Here is a 24,221-nt window from a genome sequence, read left to right as displayed (position 1 = left end):
AATATAATAATGCACGAGTGAAAAAAATAAGTTTATAGAAATTCATTGAAAAGGGTCTTGGAGTTAATTACTAGTGTTTTATCGACAACTGAAAAATATTTGGGGAAAATTCAATTCGTGATATAAATAAGTAAGTTTTTGTCCCAATTCGCGCCTATCTATTTTTACTACAAAAGTTTACGATAAAATATATCACTGCAGATATAAGCTCTTTCACAGAGTTTTGTTTATACCGTACCGGTATTAGACATATACGCTAAAAATTCATTGACACGGAAAAAAAGTCACGTGCATGATCGAACACGATCGAACAGCTGTTCAAAAAAGACGAAGAAGTCGGGGTGGTTCCTTTTCTGATTGATTAGGCCTACAAAAATTAAGATAATTAATAAAAATTAATTTGAAAGAAATAAAAGTGGTATATTGCGGGAATCTCATGGTAACAACACCCCGGGGATCAAATTATCAAAACAAGTTATAAACTGCATTTGCTTTTTTGCATAATTTTGGTATAGGCCCTGTACAGCATCGATCAGAACATAATTATTATAGAGGTGAAAATCATGACAGGCCTATTTAATCAGGAGCGAACTGATCGATATCATCCGAATCTCCAGGGGCTGTGCCATATGGGGGTACTAGAGGGGTGATTGTATATAGGCCCCACTAGCGTACCTACGGGGGGAGCAGAGGGGGCAGACTCCCCCCCCCCCTGACGAGTCACAACCCACGCATTTGACATATCCCTGCCCCCCTGACGAGTCTTGAAGACCTTTTTTTTTTCTTTTTTCTTTTTTTGCTTGTCAATTTTTTTTCTGATACGAAATTTTGTATTTGTGGTTGAAGACCTTTTTTTTTTTGCTTGTCAATTTTTTTGGCGGACGAATTTGCCCCCCCCCCCCTGTGGAAAATCCTAGGTACGCCACTGATAGGCCCCTATAGCTACACATCCCTGGTCCATGAATAATTTCTTTCAGTGAATTGGAAAATGAATGTATTGATTTATAAATTTATGTAAATGTTCATGAATTAGGCCTATTTATTTTACCGGTACTTTGATGTAATATTCATGAAGTTAATATGATGTATCATAATTTATTAAAGTTATGAAGTTACGCTGGCGATTTTAGTGCAGTCTACCTTGCCGGTGTAAACTTCATATGATTCAGAAGAAGAAGCTAGCCAGCTATGTTTGTATTCACGGGAGAAGCAATAAACGAATAGGGCCAACTACCAAAAAAAAAGTTATGTCGGATAAATTACCAAACGGCAGGCGGGCGTGGTACAGTTGCCAGCTCAGGCCAGTGGCATTTCACCATATTGATTGCGGCTGTCCGTGAAGCTATTCTTATTTTATCATATAACAAAGCGAGATATATACTAACTAATATCATTTGCTGAGTACGTACTTCTCGAGAATTCCATATGGAAAACTAGCGGACAGAAGGTCCTCGCTGCACGCGCGCACCCTTATAACACGCAGAATTCCCTTGCATTATACCCTTTTTTCACAAACAAATGTGTATCAAGGACAAGCGTTGATTCAGATAGAATTTCCGCCCCCTTGAAATGAATGGTAACAACTTCTTCTATCAGATGACCATAATTTTTTTTACATTCAATTGTTGGGAAATATGGCACTTTATTACATTAAAATCACTAGAAACCATCCATAGTCAGGAATATGTATTGGGATAATGGGTTTGGGGGACATTTTTATAGTACCCGGGTGGATTATATCCGTCGTCACATCGGTGGGTGGTGGTATCATGAATTTCCGCCCAGATTACAATAAAGGGCACATTGTAAGGCAAATACTCATGAAAGAACCATGAAGATTGGTTAATAAGGAAATAGGGCACTTTTATCATCAAATCAGAGGAGATTTTCTTTGTGATAGTGATGTCCGAAGAGCAAACCTACACTCGTGACGGGTCCATTATGTATACGAGGGGTGCATCCTAGCTTACCACTGCATAGCTAAGTCTGAAAATTAAGTTTTGCTTATTTCTTTCATTTTATAATGATGTTTAAATGTTCAAACAACGATAATTCATGAAAATTGACTCAAAATATTGCGAATCAACGCTGAAACATTATCTGTGTATACATTTTATCCCTCTGTAATGCTATTTCCCCCATAAAGCCGCAATGGAACATTCCGCACCACTAGTCATACGATGATCGCGAGGTCTGCAAACGTCGTCTGCTATGTTTTTACATGTCCGGTACACTGCATACAAGTTTTCGATATGTTAATTTTATATTGGGGCATCTCTAAAAAGAATAGGCTATAAGGGTTCGATCTTGTTTCATTCATTAACCCCCCCCCCCTATGAACGTATAGTTGGGGGCAGGGGGCTTGGGGCCAAAAAAAAAGTTCCACGACAAAGGAAAAAAGAGAAAAAGAACGAGAGGAAAATATTAAGGGATTGGCCTATTGTGATGATGTGACCTTCAGAATATCACATTAGAATCTAATGGAAAATTAGATTTTTATTTTTAAAAGGTCACATTTTTTCCTCGCTCGATAAGCCAGCTTGGGATATGTAAGAAATTTTTACTATTTTGTTTTGCTTCCTTTTTTTTTTTTGGGGGGGGGCTTATAAGCCATGGCACCCCTCCCACCAACCCACTGCTCGAAATATCGTCGAAAACTGACTAATGCGTAGAAAAGCCGCGTATCAGGATAGCTCCCCGGTGGACAACTCCCCCGGGGACTACTCGGCCCAAAGGATAACTCCACCGGAGGACTGCTCCCCTGGATGGTACCAGGCACCTCCCCCCGGGAGGACAGCTGCCCCGGGGGATTTGAGCCCTTTTGGGAAACTAGAGAGTAGTCTGCAGGCACAGACCCTGATTGGAACTTTGATCAACAAGTGTGCCTCCACGCAAAGACTAGCACATACAAAACTTGCTGTTCCAATCGAAAATGGACGCGGGCGCGAAAGGACGCGCTTCGTAGTTCCTCCAGGAATTTAGACTGTTGTGCTCAATATTTTGGCAAAATGTAACCTTTTGCACTTTGGACCATACTTTATGGAATAATCCACATCAGTCTACTAATACTGCTGACTACGCTGGACCCTTTGGAGCAAGGTATGACTATTTCATTATACTGATTTTATTGTTTCAAATTAACGTCTCCTGATCGAGAAACTCACAATGAAAAGCAAATCAACTGCGAAGGGGTACAACGAGGTTGCTGCTACAAAAGGCCCGAGCGGCCCGGGGCGAAACCATGATGCCAAGCCTGTCGGAGCTATGCAAGCCTCGCCAACGCGCAAGCATCATGAGCAAAGATCTAGTGCGCGTTCCCGATCCCCGACGAGGTCAACAAACTCTCGATTCAGTGATGACGGAGGCGGAGAAGGGTCTGCTGCGTGTGAGGTACCAGGCGTCGAAGAAGGGTTGGAGGTGGCTATCAAAAAAGCTCTGCAAGTTATTCTTCTAGAAGAATCGTTCGTAAAAAACCTAGTCAGCTCCATAAAATCTGTTCTTGTGAAGGAAATTGAATCAGCAGTTTCCGATCATGTTGAGTCCATCTTATTCGAGAATGCAAATCTTCTGGAGGAAGTCGGTCGTCTAAAAAACAGAGTCGAGTCGCTAGAAGCTGCAGCTGATGAGGCGGAGCAGTATTCACGCCGCAATTCCCTGATTTTCAGTGGTATTGCTGAATCTGCAAACGAAGATACTGATGCCAAGATCATAGAGGTGTGCCAGAGGAATCTGGGTGTTACAGTGAAACAAGAGGACATCGATCGTTCTCACCGCCTTTCCAGCCATGCTGCGCTTGAGAACAAGCAGAAGGATCCTCGTAGTCGTAAGCCCCGGAATGTCATCATCAAATTTTCCAACTACAGGGCAAGAGAGGCTGTATACGCATCTAGGGCTAAGCTGAAAGGCCTTTCAATTTACATCAATGAAAATCTAACACGGAAGCGATCTCAGCTGTTCTGGCAAGTAAAGAAGGGAAACCTCCCGCAAGTCCACAAAGTCTGGACTCAAGACGGAAGAGTAACAGCGATGAATAAGAGTGGGAAAAGAGTTGCTCTTTCAAGTGTAAAGGACCTCGGAAAACTTGACCAATTGAAGGAATGAGACAACAATATCAATCAAATTCACTGAACTGTAATACTTGGTCTGCTTGAGCACACAGGCGAATTCCTGTTTACTATTTGCTTTAAATTGCACTATTAAATATACGATTTGTTTTTAATAACGTTAATCACTAGAACTTGGTTCTTATTTTATTGAATATTTGTATAAAATTACATTCATTACTTACACGTAATACTTTTCACTTTTTTTTGAAGTGTGACAATTTACATTTTATTGTTATTGTTGCTGTTGCTATTTTGCACATATTCGGGTTTTTCATGTATATATATTTGATAATTAAAATGATTAATGTATATAAATTGCTTAGAGTGGAGGAAGTAAAATCTCAACCTAATTTCAACATAAGATTTAATGATTAAATACCCATGTTCAATTTGTAATAAATCTGTTAAATTAAATCAAAAGGCTTTGTTATGCACTGTATGTTCACAGTGGGTGCATATAGTTTGTGGCGGGGTCTCAAGAGAGACCTATGATTCAGATGAACTGTTTGAAAATTGGCAGTGCCCGAAATGTATTCTCCAAAGTGTATTACCTTTTTGGAATGATCCTGATCTATCTACTGAAGTCGTGTATAACTGTAATAATATTTCTGTCGACGCACATGATGATATGTCAACCGAAACTAATGATTTTGCTCTAAAAGATATTAAAGGTATAAAATTAGCTCATCTTAATGTCAGAAGCATTGTTAATAAAGTTGCTGATTTACAATGTTGGCTGAATAATAACCCTTATGATCTACTAGGAGTGTCAGAAACATGGTTAACAAAAGAACATTCTGATAGCTTGATTTCTGTTAAAGGTTATAAGTTTGAGAGGAAGGATAGATGTACTCATGGAGGTGGAGTGGGATGTTTTATATCAGAAAATTTATCGTATATAAGGAGATTGGATCTTGAATCTGTTGCCTTAGAAATAATTTGGTTGGAGTTGCAACGTAGCAATAGTAGCTCATTATTTATTGGTATACTGTATAGAAAACCGGATAATCATTTAGATTTTTTTGACAGTCTTGAAAGTAATCTTGAGAAATTGTATACAGTTACAAACAACGTCATCCTTCTTGGTGATTTTAACTGTAATATGCAAACCATAAATAATCTTTCAAGAAAAGTTTCCAGTCTCCTTACTACAATGCAAATGACACAGGTTATATCTGAACCCACTAGAATTTCACCACATAGCCAGTCAGTAATCGATTTGGTATGTATTTCTGATGCACTTGTTGACAATATTATTAAGTCAGGAGTGCAGTCAGCTGGACTTAGTGATCACTCTGTGATTTTTACTGCAATTAAAGGGAAACATCAATCCCTTTCTCCGAAAATAACTAAATGTCGTTCATTCAAGTACTTTGACAGTGAGAAATTTAAAGATGATGTAAGGAAAGTTGATTGGCATGAGTTTTATTCCTGTGGGACTGACGTTGAAAAATTGTGGCACTACTTTAAAAACACACTCCTGGACATTTGTGACAGGCATGCCCCCGTGATATCAGTGCGGCAAAAACAAAGAGGGGTACCTTGGATAAATGATGATTTTTTGGTGTTAGCACGCGAAAGGGATTATTATCGAAAGCAATTTAGAAAAACAAGATTAATTTATTGGTGGAATAAATTTCAGTTTTCCCGTAACAGAGCTAATAACTTGATTAAAAATTTGAAAAAGAAGTATTATCAGGACAAATTTAAGGACTGCGAAAATGACATAAAAAAGAACTGGAACATTTTATCGAAGCTTATACCTAAGAAAAATAAAACCACGAGTCATGATGTTAAATTAACAATTGATAATGATCAAATACCTAACAATGAAATAGCTCACGTTCTAAACAAAGCCTTTAATGAAGTCGGCTCAAGGTTGCAAGCCGCTTCGGGTAATTTCTCGAAAGATTTATTAAACAATTTACAAACTCTGTTTATTCCAGATTGTGAATTTAAATTTTATGCAATCAAAAAGGAGTATGTTTTGAAAGAACTATTACATATTGATTGTTCGAAAGCGGTCGGAGTAGATGGCATTCACCCTAAGTTTCTTAAGCTGGCAGCAGAGAGTATAGCTGGCCCTTTAACCCATTTATTTAATGCAACTTTACAAACTAGTGTTATTCCAGAAGATTTTAAAACAGCAAGAATTACTCCTGTACATAAGGGAGGATCATTTGATATTGACAATTATAGACCAATTTCTGTGCTTCCAGTCCTGTCCAAAATACTAGAGAGAGCAATACATGATCAATTGTATAAGTACTTAAATGTAAATGATCTACTTGCTAATTGTCAGTCTGGCTTCAGACCGTCTTATTCTACTGCCACTTGTCTAACTGAGATTACAGACTTTTTGTATGATAAAATGGACCGAAAACATGTTACTGGTGGTATTTTCTTGGACTTACGCAAAGCTTTTGATGTTATTCCTCACAATTTTATACTTGCAAAACTTAAGTACTATGGTATTACTGGCAATGAATACAACTGGATGGAATCGTATTTAACAGACAGAAGGCAATTTGTAATGATTAACAATTGTCGCAGTGAATTTTTGAAGATAAAATCAGGTGTCCCACAAGGATCTATACTGGGTCCATTGATATTTTGTATTTTTATTAATGACATGTGTAATTTGAAATTGCATGTACATTCTAAAATGTCTCTTTATGCTGATGATACCGCCATTTTTAATCACGGTGAATCAATTAAGGAGGTACAAAAGTATTTGCAAGATGATTTTGATTCAATAAGTAAATGGCTAGACTTAAATAATATGCATTTACACCCGCAAAAAACAAAAGCCATGGTATTTGGTCAAAAGAAAAAGTTGAGGGGTGCTCATTTGTCAGTGAAATTCAGGAACATACAATTAGAAAATGTAAAAAAGATTAAATACTTAGGTGTCATGCTCGATCCGGGCTTGACTTGGTGCGAACATATTACTAATATCGTTTGTAAAATATCTCGGGCAATAGGTTGTGTAAGGCGGATTAAGCACTTACTGTCCTTTGATATTATGAAGAAGCTGTACTTTTCTATGGTTTTACCTTACATTGATTACTGTATTACATCTTGGGGAAGCAGTGCAAAAATACATTTAGATAAGATACAAAAACTTCAAAATAAATATGCCAGAATGCTTTTGAAAAAAGATTATAATACATCACAAATTTCTTTGTTGCAGTCACTGAAGTGGCAATCAGTAGATCAGCGTATAAAATATCAGTATTGTGTTCTTGTATATAAAATAATGAATGATTTAGTTCCAAATTATTTAAAACCTTTAGTATGTAAACGGCCCGTGAAATACAGGACACGGTATTCTTTACGATGCCCCCTTCAGCTTCCCAAAGCTAGAATTGAACATAAAAGAAAATCTTTCGCATATGTCGGACCCAAATTATTTAATGCACTTCCTTCAAATTTACAAGTTTGTACCTCCTTGTTAGTTTTTAAAAAATTATGCAAAGCCTTTCATACGAATTGATAAAGAGCGAAATGATATTCCTTTGATTTACAATGCTATGTATGTTTAAATTGTCACTTCCCACTCTATATTTTGGTGTTAATTGTTTCTGATGTTAGATATTTTGTATTTTGTATTTTTGATGTTGTTTGTTGTTGTTGTTCATAGTTATCTTGACATGTATTTTAAACTGCAGGGCGCCTTTGTAAAGCAGTTTTAAGAACTGAACAGGCCTACCCTGCAGTATAAAATAAATAAAACAAAATAAATAAATAAATAAATAAAACAATACAGGAGCCTTCAGTACACAAGGCATGAGTAGGCTGCACATTCAGACCCTTAACTCGAGCGAAGGGTTTGCCCAGCAGACTAACTAGAGAGGGTGCAAATGAAGGGGTAAAGAATTAAACTTTGATACTGAGGAGATAATGAAAGAGCATTTATAGTAATCTGTATTGCATTTTGGACATCTGTATTGCATTTTGGACATCGAGTTGTAGGTTGGTGGCAGATCTTACATGTTTTTCGGATACTCATTTAAATTATCAGTAAAGAAATCAGAAGTTGAATTATTTAAACTCTTAAATAATTATAAACATACATCTGACATACATTACTCAATGGGGATAGGAGCACCGTATTCAATTTTTTAAAATAATAATGTTCAGACGGACATAACATCTGGAAAAACCCCAACTCTATTTCTGTAAGTATTTATTTCCAGAGGGGCTTACCGATACAAGGTTTAAATAAGTCCCTCATTTTCATATTTTAACTATGACCTGTAATTTTCAATTATTTCATTGTCAGAATGTGTTTAAAACTACGACTTATCTATTTACCGATCAGTTTTGTACAATGTTATTTGTAATTGAATTATCTATTATGACGTTTATTCTGCTTTGTATATTGTGAATATATATATGTTTGTTGTTATGTTTATTATCTGAAAATGAAAATAAAATTGAATAATCAATATGATGTCACAAGCCCATTAATCATTTCCTTTTATTGGTACTCATGATGTATTTTTCCCGATGTAATGCTTTATCATGACATGCCGGCCTACGTACTGGCATGATCAAAATAAGTTTAAATAAAAGTAGTCCTATAACACACAGTGTGAAGTGGATACACTCGTCTTGTTAAAGCACGCGTAAATTAATTTTTCTGATTGAATGAGATATAGTGCACTAGCTTCGATGGCATTTTCAACCTTATCCTTTTTCTTTTCTTTTCTTTTTTTTTGTAAGTTCAAGTCTGCAGTACAAAGTCCAGTTCAGGAACACTTCAAATGCAGCATAATTCTTTACACATGACAGAACCAAACAGGAACAAACTTTATAAGGGCGACGAATTATTTTTGAAACCAATGAACTCAATTATCTGCGAATTATAGGGGCGGGTCCAGGTGGTCATGGGCCTTTGCCCAAATAATTTTTTAATTGTTTGTTCGTCTTTTTTTCCGGTGGGGGGGGGGGGTTGCTTAATATGGTTATCTTCAACTGCAAGCATATACCTGAAATGGGGGGCACTCTGCCCCTGACAGAATTTTGATGGCCATTCTTTATGCATGTTGTTTTTTTTTCATGACAAAGTGCTCCACGAATTGTGACTTCTTCTTTTTTGCCGGGCTCTTTTGCCCCTAGTCCTGACGAGATTTCCCATGCAGGTACGCCTAAAATATATAGGGCGCCTAGCTATGACGCCCTTTTGCACAGCACCACTGCCCTAAACAAAAGTATTTTATGAATAGCGTTTTCACTGATTTGTTCCATTGTTTTCTTTGGCATACAAGATATTTTTTTATTCCTTTATCGATGTTTATTCACTCGCTTTAGGCTAACATAATGGTTGATTGATTACCATTTTGATTAAGTAGTCATTACCCATCATTGATTGTTTGGTTTGCCGCTATTTTCTCACCAAATTACATTCTAGATCGACATTGATAACCACCTTTATATCGGTTTGGTTTATATGTTTCGATCTGTCTGTCTATAAATAATCATCTCCGATTTTGATTGAAGCATCAGTAAACATGCACAGAGGCGATATGACAGATATCAACCAGTCGGTGCTCGGCATATCGGAGTGATGATCCCATAATTGTTCTCGAATTTGATACTTGTAATATTGTTCACAAACGCACTCGAATCCATCACGCACTGTGCCAGCCGAATGTTAACCATTCGCGCTTTGTCCATAACATCGATTACTGCTGTTTTGTTTGAAGCTGGTCAATCCTGGACCCGATCTTTGGACCTATATCTGTCCGAGTTGCTATTGAGATGTCAGTGTCGACACTATCATCATCTCGAAGACGACGATGACCTGTTCTTTTACGAAATTCGTCATTTAGTTGTTGATTTCATTCTCGCTGTAAGAAGGTAATTGATGATTCCAAACTGTCAAGTTGGCTTTGACATCGGGGCCATCCTTACAAAAGAGTCAGGGCCGGCCATGGGGACGATTTTTTTTATAGAGGTGCTGATGTAAATTTGAAAAGCAAAACAAAAAAAAGAAAGGTTTTCACTATACAAAACGGAGATCAAATTGGTCCAGAGAAATTTGAAAAGAAAAAACAAAATGGGTTTCACGACAAAAATGAAGGTCATTTTCGTTACATTTTCCCATTTTTACACATCTTCCAGAATACCTGGGTGTGCTGCCCGTGGAGAATAATACACGCAGCACCCCCAATGAAGTTTTGGGGGCGCTTCAGCATCCCCAGCACCCCCGCTTCCCAGGGCCATGCAAAGAGTTGAGCTATAGATTTGACAAAAAAATCATAGGCATATCTTTTGATTAGACTAGATCAACCGTCATCTTTAAGTTCGAATTTAATCTATCCTCTTTGCATCCAAGACGGGACATTGATATCTGCTTACAATTACTGGTCCTGTAATGATTAATAATATTCTTTTTTGGGGGTGGGGGTGGGAGGGGGTGGTGGTTCATTCTTCATTTGTTTTGTTGTCAATTTGTTTGTATTGTTTTTGCATTGTTAAATTGAACTGAACTGAAAATTTCGGTTAATATAATTTGTGATTTACGTTGAAGTTGCTTGATATTTTACCGATGGAGACCGACCGAACACTAACAATTTTCCAATTTGCACTAAGACAAAATAATGTCTGGATCTGATATAAAAAGTGGAACGGATATATTGGGGTGTATTGAATATGAGGGAGGGGGAGGTTGGCTATAACGGAAAATGAGGCTTGATAATCTATGTCATGTTGATTTTATGTGATCTTGTATAAATACAACTCTCTTTTCAGATATTTTTTAAATAACTATATAATAAATGATCTGACCGGACAGGCCTAGTATTAATTCTGCTAGCCCTTTTTTTAAGGAGTGGGGGTGGCCTTTCAATGAATTTTAAGGCTAAATATATAGGAAAGAAACAAAGGCAATAATAGGTGAAGGTATTTTTTCAAAGGTTCAAATGTTTTGTATACATTTTGTTCAGCTTTACATAAACGTGATATAGGCGTACATACCATATGTGATGCCGATAGACACGTGATTGTGACTATGAACAGATCAACTGATTTATGTCTAATTTGCTTCAATTCGATTTATCCTTTCATTCATCATTCCGTTTTTATTGCTCAAATTGTCTAGTTTGATACAAATCACCGTTGATTGGCCAACACGCACACACTCCCTCACACATCTATCCCCATATATATATATATATATATATATATATATATATATATATATATATTATATATAAATATATATATATATGCACAATATAAATACCCTATATTATTATTATCATTATTATTATTATATATATATATATATATATATATATATATATACTGGTAGGTTTATATACTTGGGTTTATCAAAAGGCGCTATTAATGAATTTGATTAATCTCGTTTGAATATGGACGTATAGGCCTATATATAAATATAGGTACATTTGCATATCCATATGCCTGTAATTAGGCCTATAATGTATTACATGATATGCATGCAGGTTTACTCTTATAATTAGCCTACATAATGTTCAATTAGCAACATAAGCTATTGTATGAAAGATGCCCTTATGAAAATACATCTATTGACATTGAAACGTGATGCATACTTATGTGACAAAAGGATGTAATTGCTCAAAGGAGTTTTAGTCAAAACGTCGTTAGAATCAGATAAAAGGGGAAGTTCTTCGTGAATTTCGCAATACAAAGTCCGAAGCCCTTTCGTCGATCTGAATCATATATTTTGAATAAACTTACCCACCCATACTTTTGCATTGTGCTTATTTCAAAGCATGTTTAAGATAGGGGGTCGGATTAAGGTAAAAAAATGACAGACAAAACATAAATTGAGTTTCTGCCATTTTCTATTCATAATGCAAAGTAGTAGCTGCCAGAGGACTGGTTGCAAAAATGGACCATAAATGCCAGAAAATGCAAAACATATGGGTCACTGTCCTTTCAAACATTTTAAACGGAAAATACAGTATAACAAACACAGGTGAGACCTTTAACAAGAACGTCAAATTTATTTTTCCATTGCATTATAAGCCTGATAAGGGGAACAGACCAATATGAATTCTACAAAAAAATGAAATAATTCAGATTCTGCCCTTGTGTATGGCCCATATTATAGTCTCGCGGCGCTTCCGATCCTCCCTGGCTTCAGCTAATAACAACAACAACGGTATATTTACCCAGGGTTAGCCACTTCAGTTCCGAAAACTGTTCTCCCAGCGGGCCCTGCTATTATTATTACCCGGCTAAGCTAGTGTTATGTAGTATGTATTTAACTTCCTGTTATCTTTTCAGTCATTCACCTTCACTTGTTTACAAACTCCCCCAATGTCATCTAAGAATTCCCAAACCCCCAATAGCATTTAACTCCTAAACCTTGACCATAAGAGACCAACCCTCAGTGACGTCAGCTAACTTCAAGGAAGAAGTATGACTCACACTTCCAGCCCCAGTCACTTGCACAGAGCATCACCACACCCCTTATACCAGAGAAAGTTTGATAGACAGTTACCTGTAGACCAATCAGAACAAGTTCAGATCACTCCCACCTTAAATTATTGTTACACCCCCAAAACTAATGATATAAATAAGACTTCTTGATTATTAGAGATAGAATATACAGAAGAATACTAGACCCACACTCATCCATAAAGACTGACTGATTTCAAGACTTAGACGTCCATCGAATATTAATTTAACTTCACAATCTCAATCTGATACTTCTTAATTATTTTATATTCATCGTCTCTTGTTATATCAGAATCTTCATGTACTTCGAACTCTAACTGATGATTAAAATACCCTGTGATTTTGAACTGTATAACTTTTTCCAATGTTTCCTCATTACGCTTCCCGTGCGTCTTATAATTACCGATCCCAACACGACACTAGGCTACCGATTCAGGTGCACACAGTTTTGTCAGGAATTATCTCCTGCCGGTACCCATTTACCTCACCCTGGGGGCCGTTTCATAAAGCTGTTCGTAAGTTAAGATCGACTTTAAGAACGACTGGTGATCCTTTAATTCTTACGCGCTAAACCATCGCCAATGTATATACATTTACCACAAGAAAGGATCACCAGTCGTTCTTTAAGTCGCTCTTAACTTACGAACAGCTTTATGAAACACTCACCTGGGTTGAGTGCAGCAGGGTGTGGATAAATATCTTGCTGAAGGAAAACACGCCACGGCCAGGATTCGAACCCACGACCCTCTGTTTGAAAGGCGAGAGTCAGAACCACCACGACGCACCCAGCTCAGCAAGCCTTTGACAGTACACAACCATGCATTTCACAGTACCACACCACCTCACCAGGTGGGTGTTTCATAAAGCTGTTCGTAAGTTAAGAGCGACTTTAAGAAACGACTGGTAAACCTTTCTTACGCGCTAAATAATGTCATTTACCACAAGAAAGGATCACCAGTCGTTCTTAAAGTCGCTTTTAACTTAACAGCTTTATGAAACGGGTGGGTGTTTCACCGGGGTGTTTCATAAAGCTGTTCGTTAGATACGAATGACTTTACGCACGACTGGTGATCCTTTCTTGTGCTATGTGATATCCCTATAGAATTGATTAATGACCTAAGAACATGTTCCAGTCGTTTGTAGCTTTACGAACAGCTTATATGTAACACCTGCCAGTACCAGGGTTGATGGTGCAGCACAATGTGGTTCGATTTCTGTATAAAGGAAAGCTACGCCATGGCTGGGATTTGAACCGACGACCCGCTGTTCCGCAGTCCGGAGACTAATCCACTGGGCCAAGGCGCTACTTAAAAGTGCAACTTGTCACCCCCTTTTAAACAGGATATTTTACCCCAAATCATATACCCTAGCTTGGTTTATAGCGGTTAATCTTTTAGTATTAAAAGAAATCACACATTATTTATAAATTGGAAAACCTGTAAATTTGGTTAAAGAAAGTCATAATTGGGTCTTATCACATATATTACTAGTATGAATAAAGCCCCATGACCTCATGAGGCATCTCCGTTTATCATTATTTTACTTTCAAACAGCCTTCCCAACTTGCCCTAATGAATAAACAAACAACACACACAAAAAAGGCCTATATGTACATAGTTTTCTTTCTCTTAGCTCTACATGTAAATATACACGCATTGGCTGAATGTAAATGTCTTTGAATAACTGATTTCCATGAACTGCTGTGTGCCTTGCAAGGCCGATAGTCTATAGACTAAACAAAAATGTTTTTACCAGAAAGCCATCTTCACATCCAAAACAAATATGTATCTATTTGAAGTTCAAACCATTAGACATATTAGAGATCACTGATGACAGCTAGAGTAGTGAATGGAGTGGCTAAAAAGTTCAGCGCACCCTCTCCTTCCCCAGAGCCCCACCCCACCGCACTCTCATTCCAGGGGCCAGTAACACAAAGCTTAGCAATGATCGTAGAACGTATTTTTTTTTTACTATTGATTGCACTGACTATACAATATACAATCAATCATTATATACAGTCAATCTTTGAATGGGCAGGGCAAGCGCAACTAGTTGGAACTGGGTTGGAGTAAGCGGCTTGTTTTTGGTGGAGATTTTTTTTTATATGCCATTTTGACAAGAGTTACGACAAACTCTTGTATATATAATATACTATAATTATCCTTTTCATATTAGAAGGATAAACAAGAAAATTATTTCATATATGTATACATCATTTTGGTAAGATATCATTATGTGAGAAGTGAGATTTTATAGATAGAGTCAATGGCGACAATAGACAAAAATATGACTGATCGCCACTCAAACCAACATAAGAAGAAAAAGAAGTTAAAATCAAGCATGCGATCAATCGCTATCCTTTGTGTTACAGGACCCAGATCTTGTATACTGACAATGTTCTATAATAGGCTACAAAACGAAACCCCATCTCGAGAACAATTCATGCAGCCAGTTTCAAGTATACTTTGGTGTGACAATATAAGGTCATCAAAACCTATTCCAAGAGTTTTCAAGTCTTTGTTTCTCACCAAACAGTGTAATCCTGATCAAATTAAGATAATTAGTTTTTGGTCTCGATCAAAGTGGTTATAGGAATTTTAAAGGAATCAAACGCTCTACAAATTAAAAAAAAAAAGAAATTAAAATATTGCAATCGCTTGTTTGTCATGATCTTTGAAAATTCTGGGTAATATCTTTTTTAACAAAATTTCGATTCGGTAATCCATGTTATAGAAAACAAGAAACAGTGAATAAACTCAAGATTTCTAGCCAGTCCAAAACCAGTTCAATAATACTAAATAACTTAAAGCTGTAGATTGAATAGGATCGCTAGTTTGCAGTGTAAAAAAAATGGGTAAAATTTTAACCAGCACGAGGTTAATTATGTGTCCAACCAATTTAGGGCAGTATTTTACCCAATGCGGGAAACATATTGTCCAGTAAGGTTAAAAAATAAACAGCAATTATACTTTAGAATGGGCACATTTTCATCAAACTGGATAGATAAAAATGCCCAATGTTGGTTGGACACACAATTACCCTCATGGAGCATTTTTACCAAATATTTTGTTAGAGTGTGATATTTTGGTGGTCATTTTACTTTTTTATTACATTAAAAATAGCAATGAATATTGAACCTTATGAATAACAAAACAATATTAATAGTGACCCTTATAATGATTAACAAACAATTTTCCGTGTTATGATTAGTGTCGCTCTTTTTTTCAGGATATGCCTGGTTATTATCTAAGAATAATCTGTTTTTTCCAATTACTATATGTTATTATTATTATTATCATAATTATCAATATTCATCATAATTATAATTTTCATTATCTTTATCATTATTATTATTGATGTCATCACCATCAACATTATTTTATTTTTCAACATTATTTTTTATTATTATCGTTATTATTATCGCTATTACTATTATTGCCATCATTATAATTGTAACTTGCATGTGTTTCGTTGTAACTTTTTTTTTTACTATACTCCAGTACCCTAATATGGTCTTCAGTTTCAATAAACTTTTAAAACGTTCAAAACGTCAACGCCCTCCTCCTGGGAAATCAATGGAATACTCTAAGTGATAATAATAATAATGATAATAATGCTAATAATAATGATGATGATGATTATGATGTTGATGATAATAATAATGACAGTACTAATAATGATGATGATGATTATGATGTTGATGATAATAATAATGACAATAATAATAATAATGATAACAATAATGATAATGATAATAATAATAATGTTAATAATAATGATGATGATGATGTTGATGATAATAATAATGACAATAATGATAACAATAATGATGATGATGATGTTGATGATAATAATAATGACAATAATAATAATAATGATAACAATAATGATAATGATAATAATAATAATGTTAATAATAATGATGATGATGATGTTGATGATAATAATAATGACAATAATGATAATAATAATAATAATAATGATGATGATGATGATGTTGATGATAAAAATAATGACAATAATAATAATAACAATGATAATAATAATAATAATAATAATAACAATATGCACACTGTGGAGAACTCAAAGTGCATACAGAAAGTAGGAAGCGAATAGAATGGTTTTAAGAACACTATTAAAGGACTCAAAGAATAATGACAATAACAATAATAATAACAATGATAATAATAATTGAAAAAATGATAATAATAACAATATCCACACTGTGGAGAACTCAAAGTGCATACAGAAAGTAGGAAGCGAATAGAATGGTTTTAAGAACACTATTGAAGGACTCAAAGAAACAATATTTGATGTCTTCAGAAGGTCTATGCAACAGAATGGGGAACGCATAAACAAAGGGTATTTCCCCCAAGTTGATGAAACTTGTGGAACCACAGACAGACCAGATAGTGAAGAGCGTAGGGACCTAGATGGTAATAGTTGATGAACGGAAGACTGAATTTCTTTTCTATGTTATCGTTCAGTTCTTTTCTTTTTTTTTCACTGCAGGTTGGTTGTATGAGCAACAAGGACGGCAAGAACCCGAATTGATAAGCAACAAGAAGTCAGGATCAGGCCCGCGATGAAAGCAACCAAATCACTAGTGAACAGCTAACGAGATTCACCGCTTGCTGAAATCAAGTTGAAATCACCATCCTGTAAAGATTGAATATAGGACAGATAACAAAATGTGTAACGTATGCTTCTTATGGGTAGTAATTGTGGTGCTACCAACGTTGGTCGGTGGCAATGGTCTTCAACCAAATCAAACAGGAATACCGTGCAGTTACGAGCGATCTGATGAGGGTTTGAGGATCAAGTGCTCCCATCGATCTCTAACAGCAATACCAGGTAACTTGACTAAAGACGCCACTGTTTTCGAGTTGAATGACAACCTCCTGTCCAAGCTGAGTAACAGATCATTCAACGGTCTTCCAAACTTAGTTTCCTTGAATCTCCAGTCCAATAAAGTGGGTGACAACATAGAGAAAGGGGCGTTTTGTTCGCTACCTAAGTTGAATGCCATACAACTTTCCAATAATGGTATCACGTCTGTACCTTCCGATCTCTTCTCGAAGAATAGGAGGCTACAGAAAGTCAATTTGGCGAATAACAAACTAGAATCTTTTCCAATCGATGTCTTGGAGTCTCTGGACACGTTACAATTTGTAGATGTGTCAGACAACCTCATCACGAATCTGCACTTTCAAGGCTTAAAGACCAAAAATGTTTCGCTGTTTTTCAATGCAAACAGACTCTCAGTGCTTCACGAAGATGATTTTCTGCCTCTTAATGATACTCGTATTGAATTTCTTTCATTCGCTGCTAATAATCTTTCATCTCTACAATCCAAGATATTTAGCCACCTTTCTGGTGTCCGAAAGCTGGCTTTGAGTGCCAACCATTTCCGAAACTTCAGTTTACTTCCTTTCATCGGAATGACATCTTTATGGAAACTCACAATGGAGAATAATGACATTTCAACAATACTACCCTTAGCTTCATCCTTTAACGAAACACATCTATTGCCTCCAGTGAAAGTTCTTTACCTAGAAGGCAACAACATACATACAATGCCTTCAGGTGCCTTCCGGGGACTGAACAAACTAACAGAACTAGATATACACCAAAGTCGTATCAAAATACTCCAAAACGACACATTTGAAGGCCTGGATTCTTTAGAAATTTTGGACCTAACTGGTAATCCGATTTCATATGTGGCAAGTGATATGTTCAATTCATTTTGTCCAAAGCTTCGCTCTTTGATCCTGCCCACCAACCATCTGTCTCAACTCAACCCGACACAGTTTGCCGGGATTGAGACGCTAGGTAGACTGAACGTAGCGAGGGGTCTGATTCGGTATATAGTAATAAGACCTGCCGGCTGGAGTCTGCCAGCCCTGCAGTCATTGGACATCTCCAACAACAGGATATCTAGGCTTAACAAGCACTCCTTCTACGGAATGACAAACCTAACTGTTCTCAACATTTCGAAAAACCCTATTAACATTCTTGAGAACTCGATCTTTGCCAGCAACGATAAACTCCAAATCTTACGCTTGGAACATCTCCAGGGCTTTGGCTCAGTGTGGACCCCTTTTACAAATCTCCAAAATTTAAATTCCTTGCACTTATCTCATACTCCAATAACACAACTAACATACAAGGTATTCACGGGCATATCCAACCTTCACACTTTAAAAATGGATGACTGTGCTTTATCCTGTGTCAGCTTCTGGGACCCCAAAATGAATGTTTCTGTCTTATCAAACCTTTCCACATTGAAGGACCTTTCCCTCAAAGACAACAACCTGAATAATTTATTACCAGGAACATTCCGTGGACTTCAAAGCCTAGAGGGCTTAGAAATGCAAAGTAGCAATATAAAGAGCCTCCATGAGGGCATCTTCATGAATCTTACAACCTTGGTGGACCTAAAATTGGACGGTAACTCGATCAAGGAATTGACGTCCCAACACTTCAAAGAACTAACTTCATTGAAAATAATATCTGTCAAAAGAAATGAAATCAAGGAGATACCTGTAGATTTATTCAGTGGAAACCCAAATCTAAACCACCTGACTATCTCACACAACCATTTAACAACGATTAAAGAAGGTACATTCCTTCCGAAGATAGCTCTCGACGTGTCTTACAATCCATTCAGTTGTATCTGTGATTTGAAGTGGTTTGTTGATTGGATAAACATGAGGACAGTTGATACTCTCAACCCAGATCAGACCAACTGCTCTCAGGCTTCACTGGCCAAATTCAAGAATAAACCCATCCTAACGTTTGACCCAAGCAGAGTCTGTGGACCTAAAGTAGTTGTTTATATCATCTCAACATTCGTTATTGTTACCTGTATAGTTATGATCATCGTTGCATACCAGCGACGATGGTTGATCAATTACAAATGTTTCCACTTTAAGTTATTATTCATTGGCAAGACTGGTGACTGCGACCCACGCAACAGGCTCGATTACGAGAACGACTTCAATCTCGTGTTCGACGATGACGATGAGAAATGGGTCAGGGAAGTATTGAAGCCAGGAATTGAAGAGAGGCTGCTTAATTTCGACAGGATTGTTTGCGGAGATGACGATCTTCCGCTTGGCATGTTCTACATCGATGCCATAACTGAAGTCATTGAAAATAGTTTTAAAACGATCCTCATCGTGAGTAATCGCGCGGTGGACAATCACGGTTTCATCAGCAAGCTTCGCCTCGCCGTCGATCATATGAACGAGGTCCAGCTGGAAAAGACTATTCTCGTATTCAAGGAGGATATACCTGATGATCATTTGCCATATCTAGTCCGTCTATTCCTAAGCAAGAATAAACCCCACTTACGATGGTCAGAAGATGAATACGGACAGAGACTCATGTGGGAGAAACTTGTCCAAGAACTGGAATGGAACAAGAAGATGAATGATGTATTACCTATATAAATATAGATATATAAATCATTTAAATTTGACCATAATTGTGCTAACCATAATAAGTCACAAATTCCACAGATCGGAGACCCGGCCCTGGAAATTTCGAAAGACACGTGAAAGACCAAAAAAATGGGCAAGTAATTTCTGAGGCCCGTCTTACAAAGACTTGCGATTGATCCGATCAATTGCAACTATGGAGAGCCAGCAAAGTCAACATCTAAAATGCATGTTTGCTCAAAAATCTTTCTAGATATGAATGTATATCCATAAATTCATTGATTTCTTGACAGTTCGGTGTGTTCTCCTTTGTTTACAAAGGACATTTTGCACATATGCTGTAGAAAAAATTATGACACAAATGGATTTCCATAGAGTTACGATTGATTGGATTAATCATAACCCTTTGTAAGACGGGGCCCAGAAGTCTCTGAGATCAGCGGAATTTGCTGTCTCTGTGTGATGGCTCCATAATCACTGAAAGGCAATAGAAAGACAATAATGTGATGGCTATGGTATGACCTAAAATAAACTCTTAATAACCGTGACCAACCACTCTCATTATAATTGATTTTGCCGTATTAAATCCCTTCGCCAAATCTAACAACATCTCAATGATTATTCATTATTGCCTAATATGCAGTCAGCATACAGGAAATTTCATAGCACAGAGACGGCTCTGATCAGAATCGATAAAAGAATTGAGGCGCCTTCAGTCCACTTTCATGCAGCGTATAGTATGTATCCCCATCCAAAATGCAGGCGTGAAGGCGGCTTCAAAGCCGGCGTCGGTGGCGGCCTCAAACCTGACGCATGTGTATCAGTGGCCTTGGAGATCCTGGAGGCTGGAAACAGGTGGGTGTTTCATAAAGCTGTTCGTAAGTTAAGAGCGACTTTAAGAACGACTGGTGATCCTTTCTTGTGGTAAATGATATATTCATTGGCGATAGTTAAGCGCGTGAGAATTAGGATCACAAGTCGTTCTTAAAGTCGCTCTTAACTTACGACCAGCTTTATGAAACGGCCCCCTCAGTCGAGGGACCAAGTTAGTAAATTGTGGGAAAGTAATTATGTTACAGCCATAGTAATTGTAATATTAGTTTAAGGCACAGTTGGCTATACACACTGAAGGGTTTTGATGTATTATTGCACAACGGATATTAATTAAAGCACCCACTCTGCGTTTGTTTCAAGCAGTACTATCCAGATAGTGATTGTATACATGCATAGCTTTCTCTGGCCTGAAGCAGGCCTAATTATATAAAACATAATGCGATGGGGAGCTTTTCATAAACAGTTATGTCATTGATTTTCACCGACATATTTAATAAGCTCCTGAAAATTCCTGCGTCTGATTGGATGAGAGCAAATTAGACGGTGAATATCACTGACAAACTTAAAGTTGAATTAAGAAGACGATTCCAAATATTGAGATATTTACATTAATAGCAACCTTACAACCCCCCAAACACTAATAGGTGATTCGACCCCCCATTTTCTTTTTTCAAAATAGTGAATTTGAACGATTTATCCCTACCCATTTTCCCCGAGTTCGCTCCTGCAATGCCTACCGAGACGGGTGTTCTTTGAGTGTGACGTCACCGGGGGGTATTCGGTCCCGGTGTAGTAATCAAGGCAGTGCCGTTTTGTGTACTATGCACGTACTCCTTCATATGGAATAACTGCAGTTGAAGTTGTATCTGCGAGCCATAGAACTTGCAAAGAGGAAATGATTAAAATATTTGTGGCCGTACTATTATTATTCCAAATATGTGAATTCCCTCAGAATGATACCATAGACCCTAAAGGAATAATTTCAAGGTGAATAATATGAAATTTGATCGAGATCTTCTCACCAGTCGATAACGTAGCAGACGTGTTATTATGACATATTTATCCGCGTGTGACGCGGCTCTTGCAAAAAAACACAGTTGGTTGCGGAATTGCTTACAAGTGCCGACCGGCCGCCCGCTCCGGCGCAGCTAGCTGTCGAGCTACCGTACCGTTCTTGTTGTCTTCAACCATAGAGTACTAATTACTATTTCTGTCTTCAACTCACTTCCGAATTGCGTTTGTATGTGTGACGGTGACCCCTATAGCGTAATTAAATATAGAAAACAACTCAAAAGGCCGAGAAAGAATACTATACGTTTGGTTCAAGATTGTTCTGTGGAATGAGCTATGAGTGGAAATGATCCAGAGGATATAAAAGTGGAGTCAAAGACAAAAGAAAAGAAGAAAAAACGCCAGGGGATCGCTGCACGGCCATGAACTAAGTCGACATACCAGACCATAACAGTACACTCAATGACTGGGTGTTGTGTGTACTGTGTGTACTAGTATTATGCGTTCAGCGCGCGCTGAGCTAGCCGCCGGAATTACTTTCCAGCTACTCACTTGATTGAACATCGTGATAAAATAAATGAGAAATAGTGAAAATATCATTCAATAACTCACTGTTTGCTATCTTACATCATGATTGAAGAGTTCATGGTGGTTATTCATACTGTTTTTTATACAGGGAAAGTAAAGATTTGTACATATCAGTCCTATTTGTTTGATTTGAGTTGCTTTGAAAAAAAATTGTAAAATATCTTTCTCTCTCTGCATAGCATTTCTGTATGACATTCAGGCACCTCTTATACTAAATTCCCCCCGGTGACGTCACACTCCGAGTGACTTTTCTGTACACTCGTCTCTCGGGCTCTGACAGGTGGCTAATTTCATAGACTTTCAAAGCAAAATATCGAGAAGGCAGAGGATTATTGTGACATGCTATGTGTTTGAACAACTTATATATACTATATATTGTATGTAGAACCTATATTTATGGAAACTCACCCCCTTCTTAATTCAACTTTAACGAAATGCTCGGCCAGGGCCCCGTCTTACAAAGAGTTACGATTGATCCGATCAATCGCAACTATGGACGGCCAGCAACGTCAACATCTATTATGCATGTTTATTCAAAATATTTTCTAGCTGTGATGTATATTCATGCATTCATTGTTTTCTTGAAAATTCACTGTGCTTCCCTTTGCATAAAAAAGCATTGTGCAAATTTTTCGTATAAAAAAAATTACGACACTGATGGATTTCCATAGAGGTACGATTGATCGGATCAATAGTAAATCTTTGTAAGACAGGGCCCAGGGGCCTGTTGCAGAAAGAGTTGCGTTTAAACGCAAGTCAAAATATCAAGCGCAAGTCCCGAATACGGGTGCTTCATTGGTTGAAATTCAAGTTGCGCAAGATTTTTTGAATTGCGTTTGATCGCAACTCTTTCTGCAACGGGCCCCTGGACTATCTCGTATAATGTGGAATTATGAAGCCCATTGTACCTCGTTTCATTAATAAAGATATTGATCGATCGATGAAAAGTTATATTTTCATAATTTTACTCTTCTTTAAGGCTTCAGTCACAACTCAGAGCGGCGACCGATCTATAATTAGTAGCCTGCTCGGGCGCCGCTGGAATTGAGGAATCGCCCAACAATTTTTTAGAAGTCGAGCGGGCTGTAAACAAACTTGTCGTTGGCCGAGCAGTACCCTGTCGATTACCAATTACTCAAGGCCGAATCTGGGTCAAATCGGGGAACTTTTCTGTTCAGCGTTCAAGCAGTGATCGGCTGACGACTCAACGATTCCCGGGCGGTCTCACATCGGCCACCCGCCTATGTCTTAAGTAATCGTCCGGTCGATCTGGAATTCGCCGCGAGATCATCGACCGATTTTTGTCGACCTTTGCTCCAATGAGTTCAATTTTGACCCAAATCGTTCGATAGTGACCGCTCGATTTCGTCGGGTCCCGGACGGCGACCATACGGGTACCGAACCTATTTATGGCGGCGAGAAAAAGTGAGCAGGCGCTGCCAGAATTTCCGCACAGTGGGCCAGAATGAGTTGAAAGTGCGCCAAAATTATATTCCAGGTTATATTTTTACTTTAACATGTTGATTAAGGGTAATTTTGGGTGTAGAATCGACTGAACATAATTTAAAGCCGATATGACGTCACTTTGATACCAAATTTTGATTGGCTACTTAAAACCTATCTGTGAAAAGACAAATTACGCTAAACAATGTGCAGTATATAAACTTTGTGTTATGTGTTACTTTAAGATTGACCAGAGTGAATGTTGGTTTATGCTTTTCACATGCCTAAAACGTGTGTATGAGATCCTGAAAATAATTTTATGGCATAAAAATTATCATTA

At 37.4% G+C, this 24,221-nt stretch overlaps 1 protein-coding gene across 1 annotated transcript; it reads left to right on the top strand.

Moving 5' to 3' along the window:
* The first annotated feature begins 9,628 nt into the window (after positions 1-9,628).
* LOC129275649 (toll-like receptor 3) lies at positions 9,629-22,426 on the top strand. The gene is made up of 2 exons (XM_054912154.2): positions 9,629-9,971; positions 17,076-22,426. The coding sequence occupies exon 2, from the start codon at positions 17,255-17,257 to the stop codon at positions 20,015-20,017; it is 2,763 nt and encodes a 920-aa protein (XP_054768129.2). The 5' UTR covers positions 9,629-9,971; positions 17,076-17,254; the 3' UTR covers positions 20,018-22,426.
* Positions 22,427-24,221: the final 1,795 nt, after the last annotated feature.

Source organism: Lytechinus pictus, chromosome 14, assembly GCF_037042905.1.
Source record: "Lytechinus pictus isolate F3 Inbred chromosome 14, Lp3.0, whole genome shotgun sequence".
In the NCBI taxonomy this organism is placed as follows: domain Eukaryota; kingdom Metazoa; phylum Echinodermata; class Echinoidea; order Temnopleuroida; family Toxopneustidae; genus Lytechinus; species Lytechinus pictus.
Note: the sequence above shows the minus strand (reverse complement) of the source record. Positions and strands in the feature narration are given on the sequence as shown.